The sequence below is a fragment of the Neocloeon triangulifer genome, unplaced genomic scaffold (assembly GCF_031216515.1).
Source record: "Neocloeon triangulifer isolate White Clay Creek 2 clone unplaced genomic scaffold, ASM3121651v1 ptg000002l, whole genome shotgun sequence".
NCBI classification, from domain to species: Eukaryota; Metazoa; Arthropoda; class Insecta; order Ephemeroptera; family Baetidae; genus Neocloeon; species Neocloeon triangulifer.
Genome location: NW_026775545.1, coordinates 6,005,868 through 6,032,034, shown reverse-complemented (window position 1 = coordinate 6,032,034; position 26,167 = coordinate 6,005,868). Strand labels below are relative to the sequence as shown.

Here is a 26,167-nt window from a genome sequence, read left to right as displayed (position 1 = left end):
GCGGTGCGGGGTGCGGAAGTGGTTGGTGCAAACACACCTTCACAAACAAAAACACCCATCGGCACATTTTTGAGGCTGAGAAAACAACTGGACTCATCAGTCATTTGCGCACATCTGCATCGCGACACTCTTTTTACTGCACTCGGCTTCGCGCACGCGGTGTTTAATTACAGGCAGTAAATAAGCAACCCTCAACGCCACAAGCTATAATCTCAACGTGTTTGCTCAGTTTTTCTAGATTTATTGGAAAAAAAAGAAACAGCATTTTCCTGAAATCAAAGTACTATTCTCGGCTCATGAAGAGTTTTTTTCATGACAAGGAAAAACTTGCAATTAATTCAAATGAGTATTTACGCTAGTCGCTACATTAATTAAAATAATTGATTTAATTTAATTACAAAATTAATAAATAAAATTTAAAATTCTTTGCAAAGCTACAAAATATTTAATATTATTGCATTAAAATTCTAATATTGTTTGCTTCTTTATTTTATTAAAAAAATTTAAAATAATATTATTATTATATTTTTTTATTTTTTTTAAACAAATTCTTCTATGATTCTTCAATAATTTCAAAATTAGAATAGCAATTGTATTGATTTTTAATTTAAAATAAATAAAGTGATTTAAAACATCATTCTGATTATATAAAATGTTGGCCGTTTCTCTAAAATTGACGATTAATTCCATAAATCTGATTTATCCAATAATTTAATTGTCATAAATTATAATTATATATTCGGGAGCATATAAAAGCAATCACGTATGTATATTTTATTTTGCTAAAAGATTGATTGAAAAAAAATCAGTGTGCAGCTGTAAAGTGCAGCAGCCAAGGCAAGTGACACCGAGAGTGCTGGCCCCGCCCTTTGTTGACACTAGCTGCCTTATCTTGCCGGTCCATAGAGTCATCTGCGGTTCATGTGCGGCTCATTTGAACTTTGACCATGGACTTGGCCGCCTCCGATCTGCTGCTCGAGTCGCAGCACCAATTCTACTACCCACCCACCCCCGAATACGACGTATGCTCCTGGGGGCAGCTACCCTTAGCAGGTCCTTGCGAGACGACCGCTGGCTTTTACAGCGAAGTGTGGCCAGCACCTGACCCTGATGGCAAACATAAAACCTTTGTGGTCGAGCAAACCCAACTGTTACCTATTCAGCAAGGTGAGCAAAAAAACTATATATGCATTTAATTTTTAATTCAGAATAATTTTTTCCAAAAAGCTATATGTATATATAATTTTATAATATACTTTTTTTATAGATTCAGAAATAGAATATTTGTATTCCCTTGAATTATATTTAATTTTAATTTTCATAATATATTATTCAATAATATTTAATTATAACCTTAGGGCTAAGGTGTTAATAATAAAACATACAATATATAATATTTTTACATGCATTAATATCATTACTTAGCATGATTTAGTGTAAGTAGTGTATGTTAAAAAACAACATTAAATTACTTACTATCTTTTAAGTTAAGCAATTTTTTTTATCAACTAAGAGATATTTGATTTGATAACATTTAATTTTATTTATTTTTTTCTGAACAAGTCCGAATTAAAATTCAATAATCACCAATAATTTTAAAAATATCTGATAAATATTGCTATATTGTTATTTAAATTATTTGAAAACCAATTAAATTTAGTTAACCCTTGCTGCACAGTAGCTGGGAATTAAAAATCATTTAGTACAAAATCAATAAACGCAATTAAAGTGTGTAATTGTCTTCCACCACAAGGAATATTGATCCATGAATGTTGAATTTCATAAATTCCATTCCATAAATTAATTTTCTCAGTGAAATATTATTTAGTTTAGCGCCAAATTTGGTCAGTTTCAAAAGTCGATAATTTATTCGATAAATATGCCCTTTGCGTGCAAGCAATCTTGTGGTATTTTTTTTCTATCTGTTGACACATCTCGAGTTGCAAAAAGCGGCTGTCAATTAGATGAAAAGAGACAATCAAAACAACAAACACATGTAGCATAAATAAATCGCTGCGCATCGTTTCAATTCTTTACGAGCGGCTTAGCAATGTGAGTCACGCTCTTTTCTTTTTGAAAGCGCCACTCAACAATCTTAACATGTGTGTGTGCGTGTGTTAGGAAACACCCCTTGCGACAAATTTATTGGAAAATCATGTTGCTCTATCGCCACAAGAAAAGCAGTTGTGCTTTTTTATTATTATGGGGGTGGCAGTGGTTCATGCAATCTAGTGACTCACTTTTGCTTGTCTCAAAAAAAAAAATATTAACAGTAATAATAATTTAATTTCCTTAGGTTCACCAATGTCAGATAGCATGAGCTTGACTGTAGAAAAGTCACCCCAAAGAACCAGCAAAATAAGAAACCAGCGCACCGCGTTCACTAAGCAGCAAATCAGAGACCTCGAGTCTGAATTCGCGCGTTCGAATTACCTGACCCGGCTGCGGCGCTACGAGATCGCCGTCGCGCTCGACTTGACGGAGAGACAGGTAATTTGACTATTTTAACTGAATTATATTGATTTCACTATTTATGTCTCAGGTGAAGGTTTGGTTCCAAAATCGAAGAATGAAGTGGAAAAGGACCAAGCCAAAGAGCAGCAGCGGAGGAGGAGGAGGGAAAAAAATCGAGTCTACTGAAAGCTTCAGGGATTGCTTGTTTGTGTTTTAAATTGTAGCAAAAACCTCCCTCTAATTTGTAAATATATTTGGGCACATTCACCCCTCCCCAATTTTATATTTAATACATTTTCCTTTTCGTAAACAATTATTATTATTATTTTTTTTTTATCAAAATTTAATAATAAAGTGAGTAAGTTATTTGTGTACTGATGCTTTTAATTTACAGTGAAAGATTATATAAAAAATTTGCTTTTATAAAACATGTTCTAAAAGTTATTTTAACTAAATATCACCTCCAGAGCGGATTCCAACATTAAACAGATTTTTCGTCATCATCATCACTATCTGAATTTTCAACAAAACAATCGGTCTCAGCTGCAGTTCTGTAGACGAAGCTGTTCACGTTGTCAGAGGAGGTTGACGATTGTATAAATTTGAGTAGTGATGTGTGTTTATAAATCACATATAAAATCACCATCAGTACAATGCAAAGTAAGGTAGCAGCAATCACAGAAATCACATATAAATGGCTTTCACTTGCGGCGGCAGCTGTTCCAGAGGGAGGACTGCAATTTGGTAGACCTAAAATTTTAATTAATTTTTAAGAGACAATTTATAATGAAGGACATACACTTGAAATTCCCCCCGGAGGACTTTTGACCCGGGAGGATAGTGGCTCTATAAAAATTAAAAATTAAGCACTTTCAAAGCGGGCGGAAATTTATTTATCCAGCCGGCGGGACAAAATTTGTTCCGCTGCGTTTTTCTAATATAGAAAATCAGCTGTTTAAAATAAAAAATCACTTTATTGTCGTAAGCTTTCTACGTTTTGATTTACTGGATGAGAATAAAAGACGATGAAATAAAAAAAATCAATAATGGCATTTTGGGGAATTTTGATTATTTTTTTATTGTTCACTTTTAAAATTGATTTCCATAGCGAATTCTACTTCAATCATCTTTTTAAAAATTCTTTATCTTGACATAAAGCAAAAAATTATTTTAATTAATAACATTAGATCAATTAAATACAAAAAACAAAAAATATTAATATCGGTAAGATGATAAAATATTAAATAAACAATAAGCTACATGAATACAAATTTTAAATTGGCTCGGTTCCGCCAGCGCGTTCGATAAAAGGTGTTAAACGCGCCAGAACTATAAAATTTAATAAAGATGCAGCGGGTAAACGAAAAAAAATTAAATTTTATAATGTATAAATTTAATCTAATCATAATTTATTTCTTTAAAAATTTCATCGTCAAGAAAATCAAATCATAGAAAGTCTAAGACAAGAAAATGATTTTTATTTGAAATAGCTGATATGCTAGATGAGAAAAACGCAGCGGAACACATTTTGTCCCGCCGGCTGGGATTAACTAAAATTTCCTCTCGCTTGAAAGTGCTAAATTTTCAGAGCTTAGCTAAAATTTGTCCCGCCACTCTCCTCCCGTGTCAAAAGTCTTCAATTAAAAGTGCATTTAAATCTCTCCTCAATAAATATTTTTTGCTCCATTCATAGATGCACTTACCGTCATGGCAAATGCACAATGTTCCATTCACTGGATCACAAGTATTGCCAATGGGACATGTGATAGTGCAGTTGAAAGTGCATCCGACCCCAAATGTCCCCTCGGGACACGGCTGGTCGCAGTCTTGTCCAGTCCAGCCGGCAGTGCAGTTGCACGTACCGTCCACGGAGTCGCAAAAACCTCGTCCAGAACAATCCGAGGAGGCGCATTTATTGGAGCAGTTTAATCCCCAAGTCCCGTTCGTGCACTCTTGGCTGCAGAACTCGCCAGTCCAACCGACCGTGCAGTTGCAGGCGCCGTCGATGGAATTGCAGGAAGCGCCGTTTTCACACGCACAACCAAATGCACAACCTTCTCCAAAGGTGTTCTCAGGGCAGGGTTCTGAACAGTTGGCGCCGATCCAACCTGCCAAGCATTTGCAGGCGCCACTCCTGAGGTCGCAGTCGGCGCCGTTTTCGCAACTGCACGATTCGGAGCAATTTCTACCAAAGTTTCCTTCCGGACAGGGGTGTTGGCAGTGTTGACCTGTGAAACCGAGGTCACAAGTGCAAGTGCCGTCGACAGCACTGCAGCTCCCACCATTTAAACAGCCACATTCGTTGGCGCAGTTCAGGCCCCATCGGCCTTCAGGACATGGATCCTCACATCGTGAACCGATCAAGCCTGGAGAACAGATACATTCACCTGTGCCCGGTTGGCAAGTGTGTCCTTGGGCACAATCACATGGCTGTGTGCACATGTGCCCAAAAGTTCCCGCAGGACACGCATTCTCACACAAGGTTCCATTCCATCCAGGCTGACATGAGCAAATTCCTAAAAATTAATTTGAATTTAATTTCAAGATAAAATTTCAGTTTCCTTAATATTTTAATAATTTAAATTATTTCTAACAAGGGGTCCTGATTCTATTTAAAATAATAAATACCAAGGCAAGGTCTTTAAAAGGCACAATTCTAAAAAATTCTTTTTAGCCATTCATTATCATCAAATTCTACATAAAAGAAGTTTTTTTTTTTTTAACTTTATCTTATATTTACAACAACAGGGATTTAAACAAATCATGGAAAATTAAAAAAAAATCTGACATATAAGTTAAAGTAACTATTATAAAACTGAGAAGAATACATAGATATTAAATTTAAATTGCTACAAAAATTTTGAAAAAAAAATTGATGAGGTAGACAAAAATGCTGTTTTTTAAGAACCATTTTATCCTTAATATTATGTATTTAATTATAGAATTGCACAATTCTAATAGGCCATTTTGTCAGAATAAATTTTTGAGACAAAAAATAAAACACTTGCGGCAATCAAAGTATATAAATAAAATAAAGAATTATGCACAGCGCAGTTTTTATACTTTTTATTGCATACCTGTAGCAAAGTGGCACTCTCCGTTTACGCAGGCCTTGCACTTTTGTTTGCAACCCGCACCATATTTTCCAGGTTGACATTGATCTGTACAAAAAACGCCTGTATAACCAGGCCAACATAATGCAGTTCCTGTTTCGCGATCGCAAATTTTATGAGAACCTTTAAAGATAATTTATATGCAGATTTAATATTCCAGTTACTTAATTTATGGTAAAAGATGCATAACCAACCGATTGTTTCAATGCATTTCTGAGCACAACTTATTCCAAAGGTTCCTAAATCACAACTCTGTTGACAGTGACGTCCTCTTTTTCCCTCTGGACAAGGTTTGCATGCTGAAAATTGGGAAAAGATAATAAAACTAAATTGATTTGTGATTCATAAATTGATTCTAGTTCAATATAATTATATTAAAAACACCTGGTTTGGTTATATTTTCAATAATTACCGCGCTGGCCATAAATATTAAATTTGCAGTCACATTGCCCATTCCTGGCGTTGCATTCATCACTTTTACGGGTGTACGGTATATTAATTTGGCAGATATTGCTGCAATAATATTCACAATTGATCCCGTAGCGACCTTTGGGGCAAATTTGGTCACAGGCGTCGCCTTGGAATCCAGGCTCACAAATGCAGCGACGATTTAAAACATCGCAATTACCATGTGAGCCGCAGCGAAAAGGGCAAAGCTCGTATTCTCTAGGACGCTGGCAATGAACACCAAACCAACCTGAACAAAGCATATTTGTTAATTTAAAATTTAATAATAATAAAAATATATAATTTTCAAAAGTAATATTTTTGTGTATTGCAAGAAGTAATGTTTAATTAGTGAATAAATTTTTTTTTTTTCAAGGACTGAAATTAATAACCTTTGTCGCAATTGCACGCTCCATTCTTTCGTTCGCAATTCCCGTGGACGCACGGACAAGAGGTGTTGCAGTTGACGCCAAACTTTCCACGTGGACACTCATTTTCAGCACTGGAAACTAATCCAACCAAAATGATGTGCAAAATTAAAATAAATAAGCGCCGCATCATGTTTGCGGAGAGCTTTTCGCCTTGAATAATGGTTCTCCAATTAGAAATCTACTGGAGCTGACAATGAGAGAGTTCCTTTCCGTTGAAAGCTCTGGTGCTGTCCGCGGTTGATAAGGGCTGCTGAAAAGATGTGTCAGAGTCGTCACTCGCTCGTTTTATACAATCTGGTTTTCTTATCTTCGGTTTCCTTTGTGCAATATGACATAATACTGGGGGAAGAACTAAATTTATGCAAATAACTTAATTTTAAATATGCATTAAACTAATTTTATGTGCTTTATTAAAAATCATGCAATTTTGCTGATCAACCTTTTCCTACATCGATGCAAAAATAGTGTACCGTCTGCAGTGTCTGCACAATGAAGAGTAATTTCACATTGATTTAGACTAATTTGCTCTATTCACGATGTTTTACATATAATAAGCAACTGTGGACAAATAAATAACAATAATAAATGTAATTAAAAAAATATCTCTATTTTCCCAACTTATTATTGTTATTGGAAAAAGCCACAAGTAAAATTGAATCAAAAATAATATGCAATACATACATATATTCATTTAATTTGATCAGCCACGTGGTAAAAATAAGGGGCGGATCATGATAAGAAAATATTGATCTGGGATTTTCCTCATTTTCAATGAGGAAAACGAATATCATTCCTGTAGCATTCTGCATCATTAATGCCAATTTTTATCTCCAATCATATGTGAGCATGAACGCTTCCGGCACATGATGAAAGCAATTTTTCACCCTAATAAAGAAAGTAATTTCTGATTTGAAGAAAAGTCATATGAATGTATCTTATGAAGTGGAATTTTATTGCTTAAAGAAATTCAAGTATTAATTTTTTTGTTCAATATCTCACATTTCAACAGGATTTTTTTTAAATATAATTAATTATTTGGATAAAAAAAATTATCTCGCGCGGATTATAACGTACGAAAATATTTTGTTTATGTAAGTTTATTTATAAATTGTTCTGCATTGCCAATACATCAAAATTAATAACAGTTGAAGAGGCTGAGACTCTTCCGTGTGTCAAACGCCAGTATTGCGAGTCTGTGTGCGAGCCGGTTGAATATAATGCCATTAATACGACCGCATTCCCTGCAAAATCTTTCTGAAGGCCTACAACTCAAGAAGCTCGGCCAATTATTCATGAGGCCGCAGGAGAGGAAAAAGTATAAAACGAAAATAATGTTCTCTCGGTGCCACCTTTTTAAGAAAGCTCGAGCAACGACTCTTCATATAAGGACAAGAACAATTTTGCCAAAAAAACATGAAACTTCCTGTAAAGCATTTAAGGCGGTTTACGTTTTTTCTCTTAGTGTATCCGTCACGATTGCAATTGACCATTTTATTATTAGCGTCGCAAATAATAACAAAGTCAATCTCATGAGTTCTCGGAACTAAACGGGTTGAGTCATCTGAAATCACGCAAGTGGAAGAAGAATAATAACAGAGAGTAGTTTGTTGAATATAAAGAAAAGGTAAAAACAGCGGGGAGAATTACAAAATAATACGTTAATAACGACAAGCAGGTAATGAGGCCGTTTTATTTCGCAAGCGTTTGCACGCGAATGAATAAAACGCGAGCAGATCGTGAGACATCATCTTTAACTACCAAGGGAGGCACTTATTTGTATTGAAACGTGGATGCTGGTCTGTAGCGAGTGAATCAGGCGCGGGTGATTCTATTGCAGATAAATTTGTAAGCCAAGGAAACTTGACAATTGGTGATAAACGCGCGTGTATTGTCACGTGTCTTTTTATGTGGGTGAGATGCAAGCGTTTTTATCCGAGTGAAGAATGAAATGAATCATCGCATCATCGGCGTGTTACAAATTGCAACTTATTTATTTCCCCGTTGGATTCTCTCTGTCGCTTTCAGAGCTTTGTTTATTAAAATCAAATCAGTTAAAACATTTGCACAGTTTTACATTTTATATTGACTGGGAGTGATGTAAGAAATAAAACAATTTTATAGCATACTTTTTTTTTTAAATAATAGCACTGAAAATATATTTTTAAAATTAAGCTGATTATGATAAAATTTGATATTCTCTGACAAAAACCTTTACTTACTATTTTATTAAAAATGAATTTTTATAGACTAATTTTATTTTTAAAGGACTTGAAAATTTGAAATAAAACCAGAATCTTCAATACATACAAATACATATATTATTTTGCTCTAACAATAAGTTATCTAGAAAGAATTTTTAAATACGTAGAGGGATAGAATAAGCAAAAACTCTGCGGTTTGGAACAAGAAAATCACACTGAATACTTTGCGCATCTGTCAGGATTTTGCACACAGCCTAATCATCTCCAGAGGCAGCATCCACACTTAACAGAGAGCGATGTGTCATTATCATAGCAAAGAAGGTCTGTTGGGCAATTAACGCATGTAATAATTATCTGCGTGCCGGCCGCCAGGAGGCGACATGAGGGCCGCTCTTGCTTCTTCTCCCCTGACGCTTTGGCTCGGCTCGAGAAGGCGCCGCTCGCTCACTCGGGCAGCAACTGGAAAAGTTTCCAGTCTCGTCGCGCCGACGGAGAACAACCTTTTGATATGGGCATCAGGACGGTCGTGTTGCTGCTCGCCCTGGCATGCTGCGGCGTCTGGGCCGATCCGTGTCCGGCAGGTCGGACGGGTCAGGACTGCGCCACCGAGTGCAATGAAGGGTTTTTCGGACAGGACTGCGCTTCCGAGTGCAACTGCGTGCATGGAACGTGCGACCTGGTCACTGGGCAGTGTTCGTGCAAAAAAGGTAATTGAGCTTGTGCAAATTTGGGTTTGAGACGGGGAAAGGATAAATTTATATCCAGGATAAAAAAATAATAAAGTACTGTACAGTTTGATTTCAATTTGCTTGTCAAAAGTTTTTATTTATATCTCAAATTTATTTAAAAAAAAAAAATGAATTTCTGTAACTTATACTCAACTTAAAAACTTGAAATTAAAAGTTGTTAAAATCTTGCTGCTCTGAAATAACAAAAATATGTATATACCAAGGATTACAGGGACGAAAGAGGGGGTCTTTTTATTTCAGAACTTAGTATATTTTGCTAGTAGTACAAAAAAATTACAATTTTGTGTTTGTATTGATTGCTTTTACCCCAATGATTTCTCGACAGAAGTTCACCGAATAAGGGTTTGAATTATATTTTCTCCTCATATTGTATATTTTTCGCCTCAAAATGTATTCATTACAAATCTCAAGGAAAAATTATTATTTAAAATAACATTAATAATGAATATAATGATTCATCATGAATCACCCCCTATACTGTGGAAAACACATGTCCTCTTAATTAGCACTTGGCAAATACAATTATGTATTATTCAGTATTCGTGTGTTCAACCAGATAACATTTTATTTTGAGATACCAATTAACAAACAGCTCGCAATTTTTTTTTAACAGTCATCATTGACTCATATACAATTATTAGATGTAGTTGTGAACTTTTAAGACATAATTATGTATATGTATATAACACTCCTATTTTACATAAATTGAGCAAAACTTTACTTCTTGCCTTTTACAAGAGTACATTGGAATTTCCGACGAAAATCAAGAGTCATAAAATTAATAATTATTGCGCGAAATCCTGAGAGGTCGATTATTGGATCCGTAGAAGCGATAAGTAATTAGAGTAATGAGCACCGGGGAATAATCTGAACTGGCCTCCGACGGCGCTTTCAATTACCCACCTTGCTTCATGCTTTGCGAATTTAAAAGCTCGCCGACCTTGACACTCACGTCAGGTCAAGCACCTTGAAATTTTTATTCAGCCGACGCGAGACCCGTGACGAGCCGCAGTAGATTCGCGTCAAGTGGTCATAAATAATTTGCCCGGAATTATTATTATTATATTTCTTTTTACTGCTCGGCGAGGAGCATGGGAAAAAACTGAAATTCCTTCCCGTACTAAGTTGCAGCTTGCGACAGGCGGTCTTTCTCAACGCACATACATAGTTTTTTTTTCTTAATATAATCCCTCTTTTAATTTTTTGTCCCACTGTCGTCACCCGCAGGCTGGGAAGGAGTGAGTTGCGAGCATCCGTGCGGCCCCCATTTTTACGGCGCCGACTGCGACAACGGGTGTCCCGCTTGCGAAAACGGCGGCGCCTGCAACCCGATCAACGGCACATGTCTCTGTCCCAACGGCTACCTGGGCGACCTTTGCCAGGACGCGTGTCCTGCGAAGCGGTTTGGAAGACAGTGCCGACAGTACTGCAACTGCGAGTGGGCAAACACCGAGAGCTGCGACCACAGGACTGGACACTGTAACTGCAAACCAGGCTTCCATGGTAATAAATAATTTTGCCAATTTTAAAGAAACGTTCCAATTTTGATATTGGATTTTGGAATATATATCTTCCTAGTTTCTGGACATGATTTTGTTGAAGAAAAAGTTGTATTTGGCAGAGTAATTGTTTATAATTTCACTAAAACAATCAACATATAAAAAGTTGAGGTTAAAAAAAATTATTAATTAATAATTATTAGAGCCAATATAGATTTATTGCAGATTTGTTAGTAATTTTTTTTTTGATACTATAATGACGTTATTATTAAGAGGCCAGCTAACAGACCCCAGCGCAGTGCGTTGGGAACCGTAATTTTGTTAACTTATTATTTGAGTGTATGGGACAAGTTATACCTCGTTAGAAAGATAAAGAAACAAACTAGAGGTTGGTTTTTCTATTTTTTCGAAAATGTTTTTTGAAAATTTTCTAAAATTCCCAGAAAAACTAGTAACTTTGGAGCAGGATAGCTCCGTAACCAAGTAGTTTAAGCAAAATGTACAAAAACCAACTCCTAAAGGAACTCTTTAGAATTGCAAATGTAATATAACTTTAATATTCTGATTATTGTAAGTATAATTTTTTTTGCGGTTACTGGAGCAGTTTTTAAGATTTTGAGGCCTGTTTTCAAGCAGGAGAGTTTTCTCTCGACCACTGCAACGCGCGCCCTCATGCTGGCGACGGGCCAGATGCGTATTTGCTCCCCCTTTACCTTTCGCCAGGTATCCTAAAAGGGATACGTGTGCAGGTAAACACAGAAGTGTGCTCTATTGTTAAAAAGTACAGGCAGAAAAAATATTTTTACCCTGTTTCGTTCAAGCCGAGAGGGTTCTTATTCTTCTTGCTGAGCAGAGTTTACACTTTACAGAAACGAGTGAGCGAGCCTGTGAATAAGCGCATCATGTGTTTTATGATTAACTTATAATGAAATAAATATGAAAATATGCTATGCAGGGAGGCAGTTTAAAAACGCCATCAATTTACTTTAGTGTATAAAATAATTTATTAATAAAAAATTCTAATATGATATCAAACTAATTAATTTACAATTTAATAATATATGGTTTCTATAAATTTGTAATTCAAATTGCAAAATACAGTTCAATGCATTTGAGTTTACTGGAATTTTAATAAAAAAATATAATATATTATATGTAATTAAAAATATTAATATAAATCACTCATCCAGTTAAATTGTGTGGCGCATCAAATGAACAGATAACTTGACGCAAAACTGAAAGGAAAAATGAAAAAAAAAATCGGGTATAATAGCCGCGTGCGCCCACGCAATCTTGAATGTCATTTTAATTTACATTGGAAAAACATTCTTTGCAAGGTTTTCTTCGAGAGATTAAATTTTTATGAATTAATAATGAAATTTATTTCAATGAATTTGAATTCAAGAAAACATTGAATTAAAATTTTAAGGCTCACTGCAGCGGATGGGGTCTTTTTGATCTTGGAAGTGTTAACAAAATTCTTGTTAGTGGTGGTGCCGGTTAGTCCAACAATTCCTTTCATTTTCAAATAAATTGTTTGCAATAATTGAATGTAAACAATGTGATAAAGCAATTTAGACAAATTTAAAAAAAAAAAACAATAAAAATAATTGTAAATTTTTAAGAACTGAAAATAATTTCAGCGATTTCAATTTTGTATACCTTTCTTTAGAGAAGAATTTGTAAATATCAATCACTTAAAAACTGGAATGCAATTGATAAAATTCTAAAATCAATTGCTTTATCATTAATCCTTTGTCGGGAAAGGAATCAGTAGCCAGTGTTTATTAAAGGTAAGAGGGTGCCGACCTTTATTGTTCATTAAATCTGTTTGTGAACGCGGTTGGTGAAAATTCAACTGACAATGTGTTGTTTTTCTACCTGCGCATTTTTTTTGCCAGATGACTGAATTCTTTACTCACAACAATAAAAACCCTGACCGCGCGGCTACCCTCCTAATTCTTTCTTTCTTTTGTGTGACGTTGCATTGACAGTGCAGATGACCATGCTTTTAAAAATCTCACTCCCGAGAGGTAAAAGCGAGAAAATCTGTTTTGGTCGCTGTAACATAAGACTCAGTAACACCTCCACCTACAGATACCTGAACTAAAATTGGGACAGCCCCTCACCACAGGGGGTCGTCACGCAGGTTGCATAAAATAAGGAGTTAACAAAAATATCTCGTCCGTTTACATAATAGTAATTTTTTACTTTATTACAACAACTATATATTTTTTAGTTCAATTTACTTTTTTATATTTTTGTATCATTTAAAACATTAAAAAAATAATTATCAACATTATTACATGACAAATGATTGTAAATATTTATTAATATTTCTTATAAAAAATATAAAATAATATATTTCATGTGTTGATTAATTTATTTAATCACTTCAATCTCACTAATAAATTTTATATTTTTAATAATCTGATTCAATTAGAATATCAGCCGTAGATGATAGTTGTGAAGGTCAATTAGTACTCCATACGAATAAAAAGACTTAAATTTTTTAATTTTGCATTTTATCATTAGTATGTTTGATGTATTTAAAAATATCATGACTTACAAAAATAGCCTTTTTCAAATATTGTGATTGCTTATTCTCTCTAGAAACAGCACTTAACACTCAGTAGCTAAATAGACCAAAGTGTCCTATGACTATGACGCTCTGTTTATTTCCACACAGGATTCACGTGCGAGACCTCGTGTAAGATTGGCAAGACCAGCACCAACTGCAACTCGAACTGCCCTTGTACCCGCGGCGCGTCTTGCACTAAGTCGTACTTTTCTCGCAGGGCCAAGTGCAAGTGCCCTGCTGGCAAGAAGGGCGAGACCTGCGACGCCGTGTGCGATAACGGAAGATTTGGTTACGGCTGCAAGGAATTCTGCCCCAAACACAAAGGTATATCATAATTTTTTGATTATTTTTTGTTACTTTGCGAATTTACAAATAATTATTTCCAGGAGTGATCGGCAGTTGCGACGCTGAGACTGGCGAGATCACGTGCGCGCCGGGCTACTCGGGCCCTTTTTGTGTGCATCCCTGTCCCAGCGGCACGTATGGAGGGAACTGTGAGAACACCTGCGAGTGCCAGAATGGAGAATGCCATCATGTTACAGGTATTCAACCTTTTTATTGCGCCAAGCCAAACTGGCTCTCTCAGCTGCGCCAGACGGAATGCCTTTTAAACTTTTTTCCTCTCCTTGACGAAACTTCTTCTTTATTCATCACCATGCACTAGTTAGGACCTTTAAAGGTCGTTTCGGGGGAGCTGCATGAGAGATAATGTTTTGATAGCTTACAAAAAGGAAGGGAGTCGAGCCGGAGGGTGCCGCATCCGACGGATTAGCTGTCTAGCATAATATGTTGGGATATTAATGATTGATGCCATCCACCAGACGAAAAACTCGCTCGAATACTTGTTATACATTTTTTTAAAATTTTTATAGAAACAAACACTTAGGTTAAAGTTATTTTAATTAGCGATAATTCCACAACTGTTCTCCTGCCACATTTATAAAAATAGTTTCTGCGCAAATAATTGAGACTGAAAATATATATATAATATATGAACACAAAAAATGTATGTAATGATTATAATTGATAATGAGAATAATTTAATTATTTTTAAAATAACCAGCCTAATTGAGATAACTATTTTCTCTGCAAAATATTTAATTTTAGAATTTGTAATTTGGTTTTAATTTCACATTGAAATTAAAATCTGATTTAATTGATTAAAAAATATTTCCTAATTGGAAAAGGATGCTCATTTACTGTATTAAATTATTGCTAATAGTTATATATTTATTTTTTATTTGCATTAATATTTTCACCTTATAAAGTATTGTAATATTTTTTAATTTATCACAATGTCACTATATATTGAAAAATACTTGAATATGCAGGAAAGTGGAAATTGACAAAATTTCAATTAAAGTTTTGATTTCTGTTTAATGATTAAAAATATTAAAATTGTAATATATGATGTGCAAGTGCATCGACCTTTTTAATTTAACAATCGAGTGAAAAATGAAACGACCAAATAGTATGCATATTTATAATACACATATCCGCACATATCTTTTCAAATTTTTGGCAAACCAATTCAATTTTGTTGAAGGTTCAAATATTAAATAATAAACGACTAAATAAGCCATAATTTTTAATATGCAAATTTTCCAGGCGAGTGCATTTGTCTGCCAGGCTGGGAGGGTGGCGACTGTTCTACCCCCTGCCCTGCCGGTCGTTTCGGACTGCGGTGCAGCCAGCGTTGTGCGTGTCAGGACGTGACCCAGTGCGACCCTGCGACTGGCAATTGTCGCTGTCCGGCGGGGAAAATGGGCCTCACATGCGAGGAGGATTGTCCCGCAGGTCGCTGGGGCGCCGACTGCGCCTTCGAGTGTGGCTGCAGCAACGGCGCCGAATGCAGCGCCACAGACGGCCACTGCTCGTGCGGCCACGGCTACACAGGCCACCGCTGCGAGCACCTCTGTCCTGAAGGCCACTTCGGGAAAAACTGTTCCGAAGAATGCGTTTGCCTGAATGGCGGCGACTGTGACGCCGTCAGCGGCGCCTGCACCTGTCCAGCAGGGTGGCACGGAGCAGACTGCTCGGAAAAGTGTCCTGAGGGGACCTACGGTGACGGATGCACTTTGTCCTGTCTTTGTGAAAATGATGCCGAGTGTGATAATGTGGACGGCGTATGTAATTGCAAGGCAGGCTGGACGGGACGCTTCTGCAACGAAATTTGTCCCAACGGCACTTGGGGCCTGGACTGCGCCAATGAGTGCGAGCTGAACTGCACCAGCAACGGGTTCTGCTCCTCTGAGAACGGATCCTGCGTCTGTGAACCTGGATTTGGAGGTAGGAAGCTTTAAATATAAATTTGAAACAAGCCGAAATTTTAATTTTTTTCCAATTATAACATGATTGCAAAATTAAATAATAACATTAATGAATTTTTTGGCTTCAAAAAGGTATGAAGTGATTTTTGCGGTTTATTTAAAAATCATAACTTATTTAAAACATATAAGAATACATGGATTGTAAATTGCAATTTCCTTTATTTTCACAATTATATTTCAGGCGAGCTTTGCGAGCTGGCAGTGGAATATCTACCTTCGAACGAAGATGTGACCGACGGCGGTTCCTCGTCGACTGGTCTGGCAATTTTCATGTTGATGGCAGTAATTGTCGTTGGAATTGCGATCGGCGCTTATTTTTTCTTGCGCAGAAGAAGAGAGTTGCGTGTCAGCGAAGGCTACAACAAAACTGCTACAAGTGAAGTTGCGAATGGAGCTATTTGAATAAATGTGCGTGTTGAAATTTTGAAAAGTGAATGACAAAAAAAGGAGTTGCAAGTTTACCAGTTTTGTACAAATTTAGTTTTTAGTTTTAAGCTCTCAAAATATTTTTTAGTGTATTGCAATTGAAAAAAATTGATCTAATAACTTGAACCTTGAACTTTATAAATTTTTCCTGCTGATTTGTATCGTTTATCAGTTTGGAAAAGCTCAAAAAGGTTGTTTGGATAGAATTATTTCAAAAAATTTTGTGCCAAAATGTACATAAATGTTGTGAATAAAACCATAAAAATAATACTATTAAACTTGTATAAAAGCGGTTTTATTGAGATAAATTTCTATTTTTCAAATCTGATATATATATTTATTTAATTGTTCAAAAAATTTAGCACGAAGTGTCGTAGCGGACAGAGTTCAGCTCGCTGAGGCCAAGAATGTCGGCGATTCTGTTTCTCAGCGAGTGCAGGTCCCTGCTGCTTATGGCCACCCCTCCGTATGCTGAAGGGCGTCCAAGCACTTTGACCCACAGGGCAGGTCTATCCTCGATTTCTTCATCTTCGTCACTCAAAGGTACCGGCTGGCAGTAGGCTAAAACTATAAACTCGCTTGAACGGGCAGCAATCACCAGCATATCAGAATCTAAAAAGATAAAAATTCATTAAAAAAAATCAAATCATTAGAAGAGTAATTAAGTATTAAATTATATTTTATAATTAAATGCCGCTTTCATTTGGGCTTAAATTAAATTTTCTTATTACTGAGGGTTGAGGGTCTCTTGGCCATCAAAGTCAAACGTCCAGGCTCCAAGGGGTCGGTGATCTCAAGTTTAGAAATGCCGGTTTTCCTCTTTTCAGCGCCCAGTCTGATTTCAGACCGTAGACTCAGACCACTTTCGGAGGCGTCAGAAATGAACGTGCGAATGCAGACTTTGCTTCTGGTGTCGTCATGCTTTTGAGGAACGCCGTTTCGCAATAGTAGAGTCTCCACAGTCAACCAAGGACCCTCCAACTTAACACAAAAATTGCATCATTTTAATAATTTTTCTTTAAGAGAATATTCCGAGGAATGTAAATTTTTTGCTCTCACCCCTTTATGGTCAAGGCTGGTGATCGGCTTGAGTCTGGAGCACAAAATTCTGTGCTGGTGCGGCACGTAGGCATCTGATTCGACGAAAATCGACGCAAGAAGCGTCACACCGAGAAGCCAAATTGCACCCATATTAAGACCTCTCTTCTTTTGGCGAATAATTTTGAGACTGTGTATTGTAGTCGCACAAGTGCAGACTTCACTGACAAAAGACCTTTTTATCACAGCAGAGGAAATCCTGTCACATGGACCAGATTTGTTATAATAACTTCAACTAATATATGACGCGCATTATTGCAGCAGCAATTTTTATCCCAAGGATAAAACTGCTTCTGCTGCTCTCCTCGATTGCACATCAAGTTGACAGACGATGAAGAAATAATTGTTCGGTTACAATAAAAAAAGAACTGTTAAATATATTTATATTTTTTTTATTTTTATTTTGCAAAAGGCTAGAAGCACATTGCACTGCGACATTTTATTTTACGTAGAAAAAATTAAGGCAAAGTTGAGGAGTTAAGTACATTGAAATACCGGGATTAATTAATAGATTGAGGCTCAAGAAATTTATGCGGTCAGATCAAGGTCTGACATTGGGACCACCATGGTCTGCAATCCATTTAAGATAGGACGTGGTACTGGTCGCGATCTGGGGCATGGTGCTTCTGCACTCCTGTCGCGGGCCCCAGCTCACGATTCCAATTAGCACTTTCTCACCATTATCATCAATGACAATAGGACCACCAGCATCACCCTGTTTACAAAATAAATAAAACTGAGAAGTATTAAAATAATTTTTATTGCATACGGGACAAGGGCCAGGATTGGGGGTTTGGATTCCCAAGCAAATCGTCGAGCTAAAGATAGCGTCGGACCCATAAATCTCTTCGCAAGCAGAGTTGCTGACCAGGAGGGCTTTGGTCACATTGAGAACGGTGGGGTTGGCCAGCTCGCCTAATATCAACACAAATTATTATAAAATAAGCAATAATTTAAATAATATTTTATATAAATCAAAACAATTTAAAAATGCAAAACTTAATTATTTAATTAATTTAATATTTTTAAAAATATCAGATAAAAAAAGAATACTTCTGCTTGTAATTCCCCAGCCGCTGACAATCGGTTCAATGTCTTTGTTTTCCCATTTGTCCTGCTGTGTCACTTTTGGCAGTAAGACAGGGCTTACCTTATCTGAAAATATCCAACCATTTAAGGTATCCACTGATCTGTACGATCTGATTGAACTGATACCTGCGAAAGTGACAGCATCAGGGAGAATGATGAGGCCCACCGCGTTGGCGTTGGTCAACACGTCGTAATCCTCGTGCAGTACGGCGTGCATGGAGACGAGGACACGCATCGAGTTTTCAGTGGCCAACGACAAATCATTCGTTCCCAAGTAGATTTCCCAAATATGTCGTCTGAAATTATTTACTTGATAATTATTGATGCAATATACTCATGATGCTTGATTACTGAGCAAAATTATTTAGTCATCTTAGCGTTAAAAGAGATAAAATTTTCTTGTTCAATTTCTTTTCGCCCGTGTATTGTGTACAAAAGAAAACATGTGTTATCGCTTGTCTTGCAAAAACGATTGAAATACAGATTAAACGCGAGCCGACAAAGAAAACTGCGAAAATAGACGCCTTATGCTTGTGAATAAAGTGATAAGGCCGACACTTTAATGTCCACTCTATACGCCGCGCAGTTTGAGTGGCTGATTAGCTTAAATCACTTTTCAATAATGCTTGAAAAAAGTCTATTTGTTGTGCAGATGAATGTTTTGATAAACGAATACTCAAAAGCTCCAAAGTTCAAGGTGAAATTAAATTTAAAAATTTCCGCAAAATTAAAAGCTCTCACCCGTCGATGCAGTGGGCGGCGGTGAGAACGGCCCTTTCGGAAATCAGCGCTCCTCCGCAGAAAACGCCGCGGTCGGCGAAAATTCCCACTTGGTACGCAACCTCGCCATCTAGGGCAGGTCGTTCACCAGAGTCTTCAACGCGTCCTAAGTGAACTAAAACGTTGGAAAACAAAATAAAATCGATTTCCTTTGCTTAATTACAGAAAAACAAACCTGAATTGCCCCTGCCTTCGTAGTAGCGATTTGGATCTATCCATTTAATTTGAGGAAAAGTGCTCTGTAAAAAAATAATTTAGCGGATTATTGATAAAATTAATTTCATTAGCGTTTGTTAAGCTATGGCTTGTATTCAAATTTTTAATAGCTTCACTGATTTTAAATTTGAATTTCTTGGAAATTTAAAAGAAATTTTATATGAATCTTGCAGATTTTTATAATTTTTCTAAAGCAGAAAATGCCGTATAATATCTTACAAAGTGAAAAGTTATTTTGGTTTGTTTTTTAGCAGGATTTTAGTCTTATAATTAATTTAATAATTATAATATTATAATATATTTTTCAGTTTGCACTGTAAATTCAGTTTTCATATTTTCATAAAATTTATTAAATTTCATAAAAATTTGACAATTATTATACATCAAAAGAAATTACTCAATGCCTTTAAGTTAATGATATTATACTAAATAGTATAGATTTGGTTTGACATGCTAACGATTTGTTAATTAATAATTAAGCAGTAACTTAACAACACACGAAACTATCTTTTTTATTTAATTATAAGTTTTGATTCCTATATAATATTGTATAATAAAATTAAAACCAAAAATATTGATCATAATAAAAATTATATATATTTTTTAATTTTGTTTATAATTAGTTAAATAAAACGGTTAATTAATAATATCAATTTTAAAATAAAATACCTGTTCAATGTTTACTGCTGCAGCAAAGGCAACACCAATAAGAAGGAAGAGCAGTTTCATTTCGCCTGTGATCTGTTGCGTGCTTGTCTAATAACTTGAATCAAATTGGCGCTCTCCCCCAATATATATGAGATTTCATATCAGAGGGCTGGGTGGACTGCCGTGATTACAGGTTGACATCACCGCGACTGTTATCGCCCTATAGCTAAATCGCGTTTGCATGAGCACGTAAAAAAAGTCGCAAGGCGTCATTATTCTGGAATGAAAAAAATGCTAACCATAGACTAATTGAAAATTAACGAAGAGGCCCAATGTTTTTTTTTAATCCCAGGAGTTTTAGTGCAAAATCTCTTGCCGTTTTTTTTTCTCTTATAAAATATAAATCTGTTTTATTAAAAATTGATTACAAATATAATTACAATTGGACGAATAAAAAAAGAAACAATTAAATTAGTCAAAAGTTCATAATATAATTTTTTCCTTTCAAGTGGTTTCTTTGGGTTTTAAATTCTCAAATAAAAAGAAACAATTTTAAATCAGAGAACATAAAAATCTTGTAAATCTGTTTGTGTCGGAAACTAATTATCAGTGCAATTAACTAATGCAGTTAAAAACATGATTTTCTGACGGTCGTCACAAATTAGTCTTCATGCATTTGACTATTAGAGGTCAGGCAGCAAACAACAGAGGATGAAGACGGTTTTAGTTCTTTTTACTGCGCTACTTTCAGTGCTTGTAAGTATATTTTAAATCCGGAAAAGAATAATTTAAGAAATTAACATTAACACCATATTTTTCAACACAGGCTGACGATAGTGGTCCTCCAAGCTTCATTAGCGAGGCTCCTGTTCATGAGCAGGTTGTCGACGATATTTACAGCCTGATGGAAATGGTGAATAATTTGAAGTACTTTGACATCGCCAGTATTCCGACCTTCTTTCCTCTTGACGAAAATTTCTTTGACATTATGTTTCTCTTGCAGAAAATTAAGGTAACAGATTTAATTTAGAATTTATATTTAATTAACAGAAAAGTTCAGGTTGATTCGAGTGATATCAAGAAGTTGCGATCGAAAACCACAAAGGACGTTGCCAAAATTCAAGACCTTTTCTACAAGCACTCTTCTGGCCTCGCCGAGTTCAACGACTTGCTTGCCGAGACGGCACACGATTTGCTTTCCAAAAGCAAGGACTATTTGAAGCTTGAAGAGAACTGGCGCGCGATTCTGCGAGTTTCCACGGGGTCGGTCAGCGACCTGATGACCATAATTGAGCGCGTTGAGGTGCGCTCAGCCAAGTTTCAATACACCGTAGAGAAGTTGATAAGATCGGTACTTTTTTTAATTAAAATTTTGTTCAAAGATAAATTTTCTTGTCTTTTTTCAGTCCAGGTCACATGATCTTGAAACTATAACCAAGATCAGAAAGAGGGTTGTTGAGATTGCTGGAGGTTTCAGCGAGAATTATGAGGAGCTGTACATGTTCCTGGCAAAGGCACATGATGCCTTGAACAAAGTGATGCCTGCACTGCGAGCACATATTGCGTATCTGTCAGAAAGTTAGAATTGCAATCGGCATAATAAATAAATTATAATAAATCATCGTTGTTGATTATAAAAATTTCTGTTTTCATTTTAACACATCTTCAAGACGTTTTGGGAAATCATGATATTAAAATAGAAAATAATATTTTTCATATTAAAATTATTCAAAATTCCAAATTAAAAAAAAAAAATTACTGATAGTTGATCATGGTATTTTAAAATCTTAATTCATTAATATATCTTAGCCTCCGCCCTAAAGTGCTATCAATTATAATTCAAGTTCAAGAGACACTCGTAATATTTGATGCGTCTCTCCTCATTATTCTTCGCAGTCTCAATGTCATATTGAAATTAACGTACTGTTAGATAATAGTTTTTAAATTTTATCTCGTTAATTAGGCAACTAAGCTAATAGGTTTGTTTTGGTATAACAATGGATAATTGTTAGTGTTACCAAGACTGTCAAAAGGCAAAGATGTTAAAGGCTACGGCCCTGCTTTTAATATTCTCATTTCTGTGCCAAAATGTAAGTGTTTACAATAACTTTAATTTCCGTTTTTTCATAAAAACTGTCTATAGGAAGCTTTTCCATCATACTATAGCTTTAAAGCTGAGGATATCGTTGGAGGCAACGTCGTGGAGAAAATTCACAGTCTCATATACTCGGTTGAGGAAATACAAATTTTTGAATTAGCTAATGCTCCAACGTTCTTTCCGATCGGCCGAGACTTTTTCGAGCTCATTGAATATCTCCATTTACTAAACGTAATTTAATATTGATGTAGAATAATTAAAATAAATTTCTTGAATTTCTTTTAAGATTGACAGATACACCATTCAAGACATTCGCGATTATGCTTTTAAAGAAGTCCGGGCGATTCACAAATTGATCTACGAACACGAAATGAAAATTTCTGAATTTGTGGAGCTTCTGGCCAACACGGCATTCCACGTTCGCAGCCGCGACAATGAGGTGGAAAAACTGGTGCGCGATCTGCGGGGCATCGAGGACGCTTCGACTGCACTCATAATTGACGTTTGGGGAATTATCGTCCGGATCGAATCTCTCTCTGAAGAGTTTGCTTTTCGAATGGAGGATGCGATTTTGGCAGTGGTTTGATTAAAAAATGAAAATTTCAAAATATTTATTTTCTCAATAATTCATTTTCAGGACGTTAAAATTCCAAACGCATTGGACGAAATCCGTGAGAGGGTGACCAATTTGGGACAATCATACGTGGACAAATACGATGGTTTTGCAAATTTGATGGAAAACGTGCAGCAGAAATTTGGAGATATGCTGCAAGCCCTGGTGCTATACATTGATTTGGCCAAGGAGGAGGCAAAGCATCAAATTTTGGACAGTAAAAACTAATTATAAAATCAAAGGCGACCAGAAAAAAATTTGTTTTGACAATGCTTTGTGAGTACAGCATAAAAACCACAACAATAATTTCCTATAATTAAACAGTCGAATCTCTCTGATTGTGGTTCGCTGGCGTTATTATTCTTAAATGTACAAAAAAATTGACCATAGCTAAATAATTTTTTTGCTTCCCAAAATTGAATATAAGGCAAGTGTATGGACAAATAAAATATAACTTTGGAAAAAAATTCAATATTGGTTTCAGTGTTCCTGTGTATGAAACTAATTAAACTTAGGGGAGCAGAGAAAAGCATTTTTTTTTTTATCTGTTATTGCAAAATAAAAATCACAATAGTATATGGTATTTACACTTCCTAACTTATTTGATTGTTAATCTAGTCTTAACATAAACTCACAATTAATTTGAAAATTGCATAGACGACTAAAAGTATTAAATTAACATAAAACATTAAAATTTGTTTGGATTGAAATATAAATTATAAAACTACTTTAAATAATTTCTAGCGTGATTAGAATATATTTTTATTCATTAAAATTTCCAGCTTGACCGTTGGATACATAGTTTGCACAGTATATTTAATTTAAATTTTGCTTGACTGAATATCAAAATGATACATAGTATTATTAAAAAAAGTCAAATTTTTCTGTCCATTTACCTATCACAGCAAAAGTAAAAATATTAGCCCAAGATCTGCCGTTATAAGATTTTTAGCGATTCAATCTGATAAAATTTAACTTTCAATAATTGTCATTAGACTCTTTTGAGTCTTCGACTAAACTTATTTGGAATTTAGGAAGTTCAAGATACACTTTGGGAAGAGCAAACTTGGTTCCGTAAAATCCTGCCCAAAACTGACTATCCTTGCCATACCTTGTAAATCGAATTCTTCTCACTCCTCTATCATAATTCTTGATTGAAATAGAAACCTGACAAAAGGTAAAGTAAATTTTAAGTACTGATATTATTACTGGTACTCACTTTTCTCCAGGAGCCAGGACCTCCTCCATGTGTTCCCACCTGACATATTTTGCGATAATCAGACGTGTCGCTGTTGTGGCAGAAAAGCTCAAGAACCAGGCTGTATTCGTTGCCACAATCCCATCTTGTCCCGATCCTGAAGAAAATGAAAATTAATAAATCATGATGAACTAAAATCAATATGATTCAGAATTAAAATGAAAGTGAAAGAAAAAATTTAACATTCTAAAATGCTACTAATTGTAAGATTAATTTTTATCTCTGGAGCTTCAGAAAAAAAAGAAATAAATAATCAAATTGTTTTAGAATTTAAACAAAATTTCAAATTGAAGAGGTTTTAGTAATTATTAAACAGAAGATTTTGTAGTAGAAGTTCACGATCGAGGGTTGATTCATGGTTGATTGAATTTAAATTCGGCTTTTCCTCGATGGGTTTTTGTGAGTTTTTATTGTTTAAGAAAAACAATATCCTGCTCTACATGTTTCGGCTGCGGGCTGCAGCCATAATTCATGAGCTTTCTCGGCGGTGCTTCTCTCGACCACCGCCGAGAAAGCTCATGAATTATGGCTGCAGCCCGCAGCCGAAACATGTAGAGCAGGATATTGTTTTTCTTAAACAATAAAAACTCACAAAAACCCATCGAGGAAAAGCCGAATTTAAATTCAATCAACCATAAACAGAAGATATTTTACTTGTCTCCACGGATTTTTTTTTTTAATTTGTGAGTTTGTTTAAAAATCAAGATAACTATTAATTTAAAAATAATAAAAATGATTATGGCTTTCAGATGTTGCCTGAATTTTAATAATTTTATAGAAAATTTTAAAATGAAATTATTGTAAGCATTGAGTTGATAAAAAATGCAAACCATTCTTCTGCAACAATTGTCGGCTTGATGACGTCCATCAGTTCATCACTAATATTACATTCCGAGAGAATAATGTCTTGGTACTGGCTGGTCATCGAATGTGAAGTTGCAACTACTGGACAGTTTTTTGCGTCTTGGATTCCGTTTTCCTTTAAATCACTCCAAGAAATAAATTCTGGGTTGGCACCAATGGAAGGTTTCTCCCGCTGATAAGGGCCTCTTGTAACCCAGTGAGGAACGTTGCCTAAAAAAATTAATTGTGAAATCGTTCAAATTTTTTAAATAATAATCCATACTGTCTCTGACAAAAGTAGGATTCAGCGATTGAATGAAGGCAGAGGCCATGTTAGTCGGAGCCAACTCGAATAGGACATTCCGCAGAAGGTTCTTCTTGAGGTTGACGATGAGATCGTAGTAGACTCGGACGTTCAGATTTTTTTCTCGGAGTGCCTCCCTCATCTGGACGCTTTTGACCGCTCTCCTTGGAAGGACAATCTCGTCGATGACCTCCTTCCACAGCCTGCAGACAGGTCGGCACTTGGTGATGAGGCATTTGGGATCAAGGAAGGAGAAAATTTCCTCGAGAACCTCTACCGGCGGATTGAATGGAACCATGTTGTCCTTCTTTCTGCAAAAATGCAAAAAAAAAAAAAATTAATTCAGAACTTATATGATGGTGGAATTTACTTTTGAGTCGTACGTTAAACAATCGTTTATCATTTCAAAGTACAAAAAATATTATCTAAGCGATAAATGACTCCATGTCCTCCATGAACTCCAAACTAAGAAAAATGGACCTTTGAAATTAAAAATGTTTACATACATAATACATAATGTATGTAATTTTTTATTCAGAAATAACATACAAAGTAAGAAATTAAAATATGATTCGATTCATTTTCGAAAAACACGGAAATTCTGGTGTACTAGCACAAGGAAATCCTTATTATCGAAAAATGAATGTAAGTATGTTTGTAAAATTAACAAACCTTTTTGGAGATCCGAATAGGAAATTCACTTTATCCATTTTTGCAATAAAAACTAAATTTATGTTGAACGAAAAATTTCAGCAAAATGTGTGTAATGTAGTAAATTAGAAATTCAAAGGTTAATATTTTTTAAAGTATCTCTTAAATCCAGAGAAACAAAAATGCGTATGCAGCGCAGCAAGACTCAAAAGTTAACTCAACTATGTATGTATAATGAGTAATTATTCAATTAGTGCAAATATGTGTATTGTGTTATAGTCAAAGCTCGAAGCTGTCAAGAAGTGAAAGGGGGTGTAACCCAAGAAGTCTTGCTTTAG

At 35.5% G+C, this 26,167-nt stretch overlaps 7 protein-coding genes across 8 annotated transcripts; 3 read left to right on the top strand and 4 right to left on the bottom strand.

Annotated features, from left to right (window-relative positions):
- The first annotated feature begins 935 nt into the window (after window positions 1-935).
- LOC132204267 (GS homeobox 1-like) lies at window positions 936-3,184 on the top strand. The gene is made up of 3 exons (XM_059632667.1): window positions 936-1,167; window positions 2,297-2,490; window positions 2,543-3,184. Exons 1-3 carry the CDS (start codon window positions 948-950, stop codon window positions 2,669-2,671), a joined length of 543 nt encoding a protein of 180 aa, XP_059488650.1. The 5' UTR covers window positions 936-947; the 3' UTR covers window positions 2,672-3,184.
- LOC132204253 (multiple epidermal growth factor-like domains protein 10) lies at window positions 2,791-6,684 on the bottom strand. Of its 2 annotated transcripts, XM_059632646.1 has the most exons (6): window positions 6,407-6,684; window positions 5,980-6,264; window positions 5,762-5,866; window positions 5,532-5,690; window positions 4,158-4,970; window positions 2,795-3,204 (listed from the first exon to the last, which is right to left on the bottom strand). In XM_059632646.1, exons 1-6 carry the CDS (start codon window positions 6,573-6,575, stop codon window positions 2,936-2,938), a joined length of 1,800 nt encoding a protein of 599 aa, XP_059488629.1. In that variant the 5' UTR covers window positions 6,576-6,684; the 3' UTR covers window positions 2,795-2,935. The 2 variants fall into 2 exon arrangements, with proteins under 2 accessions (XP_059488638.1, XP_059488629.1); XM_059632655.1 differs by lacking the exon at window positions 5,980-6,264 and having other exon boundaries at window positions 2,791-3,204.
- A 2,384-nt stretch (window positions 6,685-9,068) lies between these two features.
- Window positions 9,069-16,511, top strand: LOC132205075 (multiple epidermal growth factor-like domains protein 10). The gene is made up of 6 exons (XM_059633933.1): window positions 9,069-9,353; window positions 10,623-10,898; window positions 13,584-13,799; window positions 13,862-14,017; window positions 15,084-15,764; window positions 15,987-16,511. The coding sequence occupies exons 1-6, from the start codon at window positions 9,155-9,157 to the stop codon at window positions 16,205-16,207; spliced, it is 1,749 nt and encodes a 582-aa protein (XP_059489916.1). The 5' UTR covers window positions 9,069-9,154; the 3' UTR covers window positions 16,208-16,511.
- Window positions 16,497-17,514, bottom strand: LOC132205077 (uncharacterized). Its single transcript, XM_059633935.1, has 3 exons — window positions 17,291-17,514; window positions 16,963-17,212; window positions 16,497-16,843 (listed from the first exon to the last, which is right to left on the bottom strand). Exons 1-3 carry the CDS (start codon window positions 17,420-17,422, stop codon window positions 16,590-16,592), a joined length of 636 nt encoding a protein of 211 aa, XP_059489918.1. The 5' UTR covers window positions 17,423-17,514; the 3' UTR covers window positions 16,497-16,589.
- Window positions 17,515-17,714: 200 nt separating this feature from the next.
- LOC132205076 (brachyurin-like) lies at window positions 17,715-20,220 on the bottom strand. Its single transcript, XM_059633934.1, has 7 exons — window positions 20,084-20,220; window positions 19,374-19,437; window positions 19,160-19,313; window positions 18,545-18,714; window positions 18,383-18,484; window positions 18,099-18,244; window positions 17,715-18,044 (listed from the first exon to the last, which is right to left on the bottom strand). Exons 1-7 carry the CDS (start codon window positions 20,141-20,143, stop codon window positions 17,871-17,873), a joined length of 870 nt encoding a protein of 289 aa, XP_059489917.1. The 5' UTR covers window positions 20,144-20,220; the 3' UTR covers window positions 17,715-17,870.
- Window positions 20,221-21,976: 1,756 nt separating this feature from the next.
- On the top strand, window positions 21,977-23,192 carry LOC132205086 (uncharacterized). The gene is made up of 4 exons (XM_059633944.1): window positions 21,977-22,152; window positions 22,206-22,391; window positions 22,447-22,740; window positions 22,798-23,192. The coding sequence occupies exons 1-4, from the start codon at window positions 22,102-22,104 to the stop codon at window positions 22,999-23,001; spliced, it is 735 nt and encodes a 244-aa protein (XP_059489927.1). The 5' UTR covers window positions 21,977-22,101; the 3' UTR covers window positions 23,002-23,192.
- Window positions 22,793-26,153, bottom strand: LOC132205084 (F-box only protein 6-like). The gene is made up of 5 exons (XM_059633942.1): window positions 25,851-26,153; window positions 25,158-25,489; window positions 24,862-25,105; window positions 23,993-24,128; window positions 22,793-23,940 (listed from the first exon to the last, which is right to left on the bottom strand). Exons 1-5 carry the CDS (start codon window positions 25,886-25,888, stop codon window positions 23,752-23,754), a joined length of 939 nt encoding a protein of 312 aa, XP_059489925.1. The 5' UTR covers window positions 25,889-26,153; the 3' UTR covers window positions 22,793-23,751.
- Between the last annotated feature and the right edge of the window lie 14 nt (window positions 26,154-26,167).

What these genes read in the sequence shown, in the direction of transcription:
- LOC132205086 (XM_059633944.1), top strand. Translation starts at nt 22,102, where the DNA reads ATGTTAAAGGCTACGGCCCTGCTTTTAATATTCTCATTTCTGTGCCAA. An exon ending in TCTCATTTCTGTGCCAAAAT is followed by an intron (nt 22,153 to 22,205) that starts GTAAGTGTTTAC and finishes AACTGTCTATAG; the next exon opens with GAAGCTTTTCCATCATACTA. An exon ending in AATATCTCCATTTACTAAAC is followed by an intron (nt 22,392 to 22,446) that starts GTAATTTAATAT and finishes ATTTCTTTTAAG; the next exon opens with ATTGACAGATACACCATTCA.
- LOC132204267 (XM_059632667.1), top strand. Translation starts at nt 948, where the DNA reads ATGGACTTGGCCGCCTCCGATCTGCTGCTCGAGTCGCAGCACCAATTC. An exon ending in ACTGTTACCTATTCAGCAAG is followed by an intron (nt 1,168 to 2,296) that starts GTGAGCAAAAAA and finishes TAATTTCCTTAG; the next exon opens with GTTCACCAATGTCAGATAGC. An exon ending in TCGACTTGACGGAGAGACAG is followed by an intron (nt 2,491 to 2,542) that starts GTAATTTGACTA and finishes TTTATGTCTCAG; the next exon opens with GTGAAGGTTTGGTTCCAAAA.
- LOC132205077 (XM_059633935.1), bottom strand. Translation starts at nt 17,422, where the DNA reads ATGGGTGCAATTTGGCTTCTCGGTGTGACGCTTCTTGCGTCGATTTTC. An exon ending in CCAGCCTTGACCATAAAGGG is followed by an intron (nt 17,213 to 17,290) that starts GTGAGAGCAAAA and finishes TTTTGTGTTAAG; the next exon opens with TTGGAGGGTCCTTGGTTGAC. An exon ending in CAAGAGACCCTCAACCCTCA is followed by an intron (nt 16,844 to 16,962) that starts GTAATAAGAAAA and finishes TTATCTTTTTAG; the next exon opens with ATTCTGATATGCTGGTGATT.
- LOC132205075 (XM_059633933.1), top strand. Translation starts at nt 9,155, where the DNA reads ATGGGCATCAGGACGGTCGTGTTGCTGCTCGCCCTGGCATGCTGCGGC. An exon ending in GCAGTGTTCGTGCAAAAAAG is followed by an intron (nt 9,354 to 10,622) that starts GTAATTGAGCTT and finishes CGTCACCCGCAG; the next exon opens with GCTGGGAAGGAGTGAGTTGC. An exon ending in ATTCTGCCCCAAACACAAAG is followed by an intron (nt 13,800 to 13,861) that starts GTATATCATAAT and finishes AATTATTTCCAG; the next exon opens with GAGTGATCGGCAGTTGCGAC.
- LOC132204253 (XM_059632646.1), bottom strand. Translation starts at nt 6,575, where the DNA reads ATGATGCGGCGCTTATTTATTTTAATTTTGCACATCATTTTGGTTGGA. An exon ending in AGAGTGCCACTTTGCTACAG is followed by an intron (nt 4,971 to 5,531) that starts GTATGCAATAAA and finishes ATTAATTTTTAG; the next exon opens with GAATTTGCTCATGTCAGCCT. An exon ending in ATTGTGCATTTGCCATGACG is followed by an intron (nt 3,205 to 4,157) that starts GTAAGTGCATCT and finishes TTAAAATTTTAG; the next exon opens with GTCTACCAAATTGCAGTCCT.
- LOC132205084 (XM_059633942.1), bottom strand. Translation starts at nt 25,888, where the DNA reads ATGGATAAAGTGAATTTCCTATTCGGATCTCCAAAAAG. An exon ending in TCCTACTTTTGTCAGAGACA is followed by an intron (nt 25,106 to 25,157) that starts GTATGGATTATT and finishes TAATTTTTTTAG; the next exon opens with GCAACGTTCCTCACTGGGTT. An exon ending in GTCCTGGCTCCTGGAGAAAA is followed by an intron (nt 23,941 to 23,992) that starts GTGAGTACCAGT and finishes ACCTTTTGTCAG; the next exon opens with GTTTCTATTTCAATCAAGAA.
- LOC132205076 (XM_059633934.1), bottom strand. Translation starts at nt 20,143, where the DNA reads ATGAAACTGCTCTTCCTTCTTATTGGTGTTGCCTTTGCTGCAGCAGTA. An exon ending in CTGGGGAATTACAAGCAGAA is followed by an intron (nt 18,245 to 18,382) that starts GTATTCTTTTTT and finishes TGTTGATATTAG; the next exon opens with GCGAGCTGGCCAACCCCACC. An exon ending in CCAATCCTGGCCCTTGTCCC is followed by an intron (nt 18,045 to 18,098) that starts GTATGCAATAAA and finishes TTTTGTAAACAG; the next exon opens with GGTGATGCTGGTGGTCCTAT.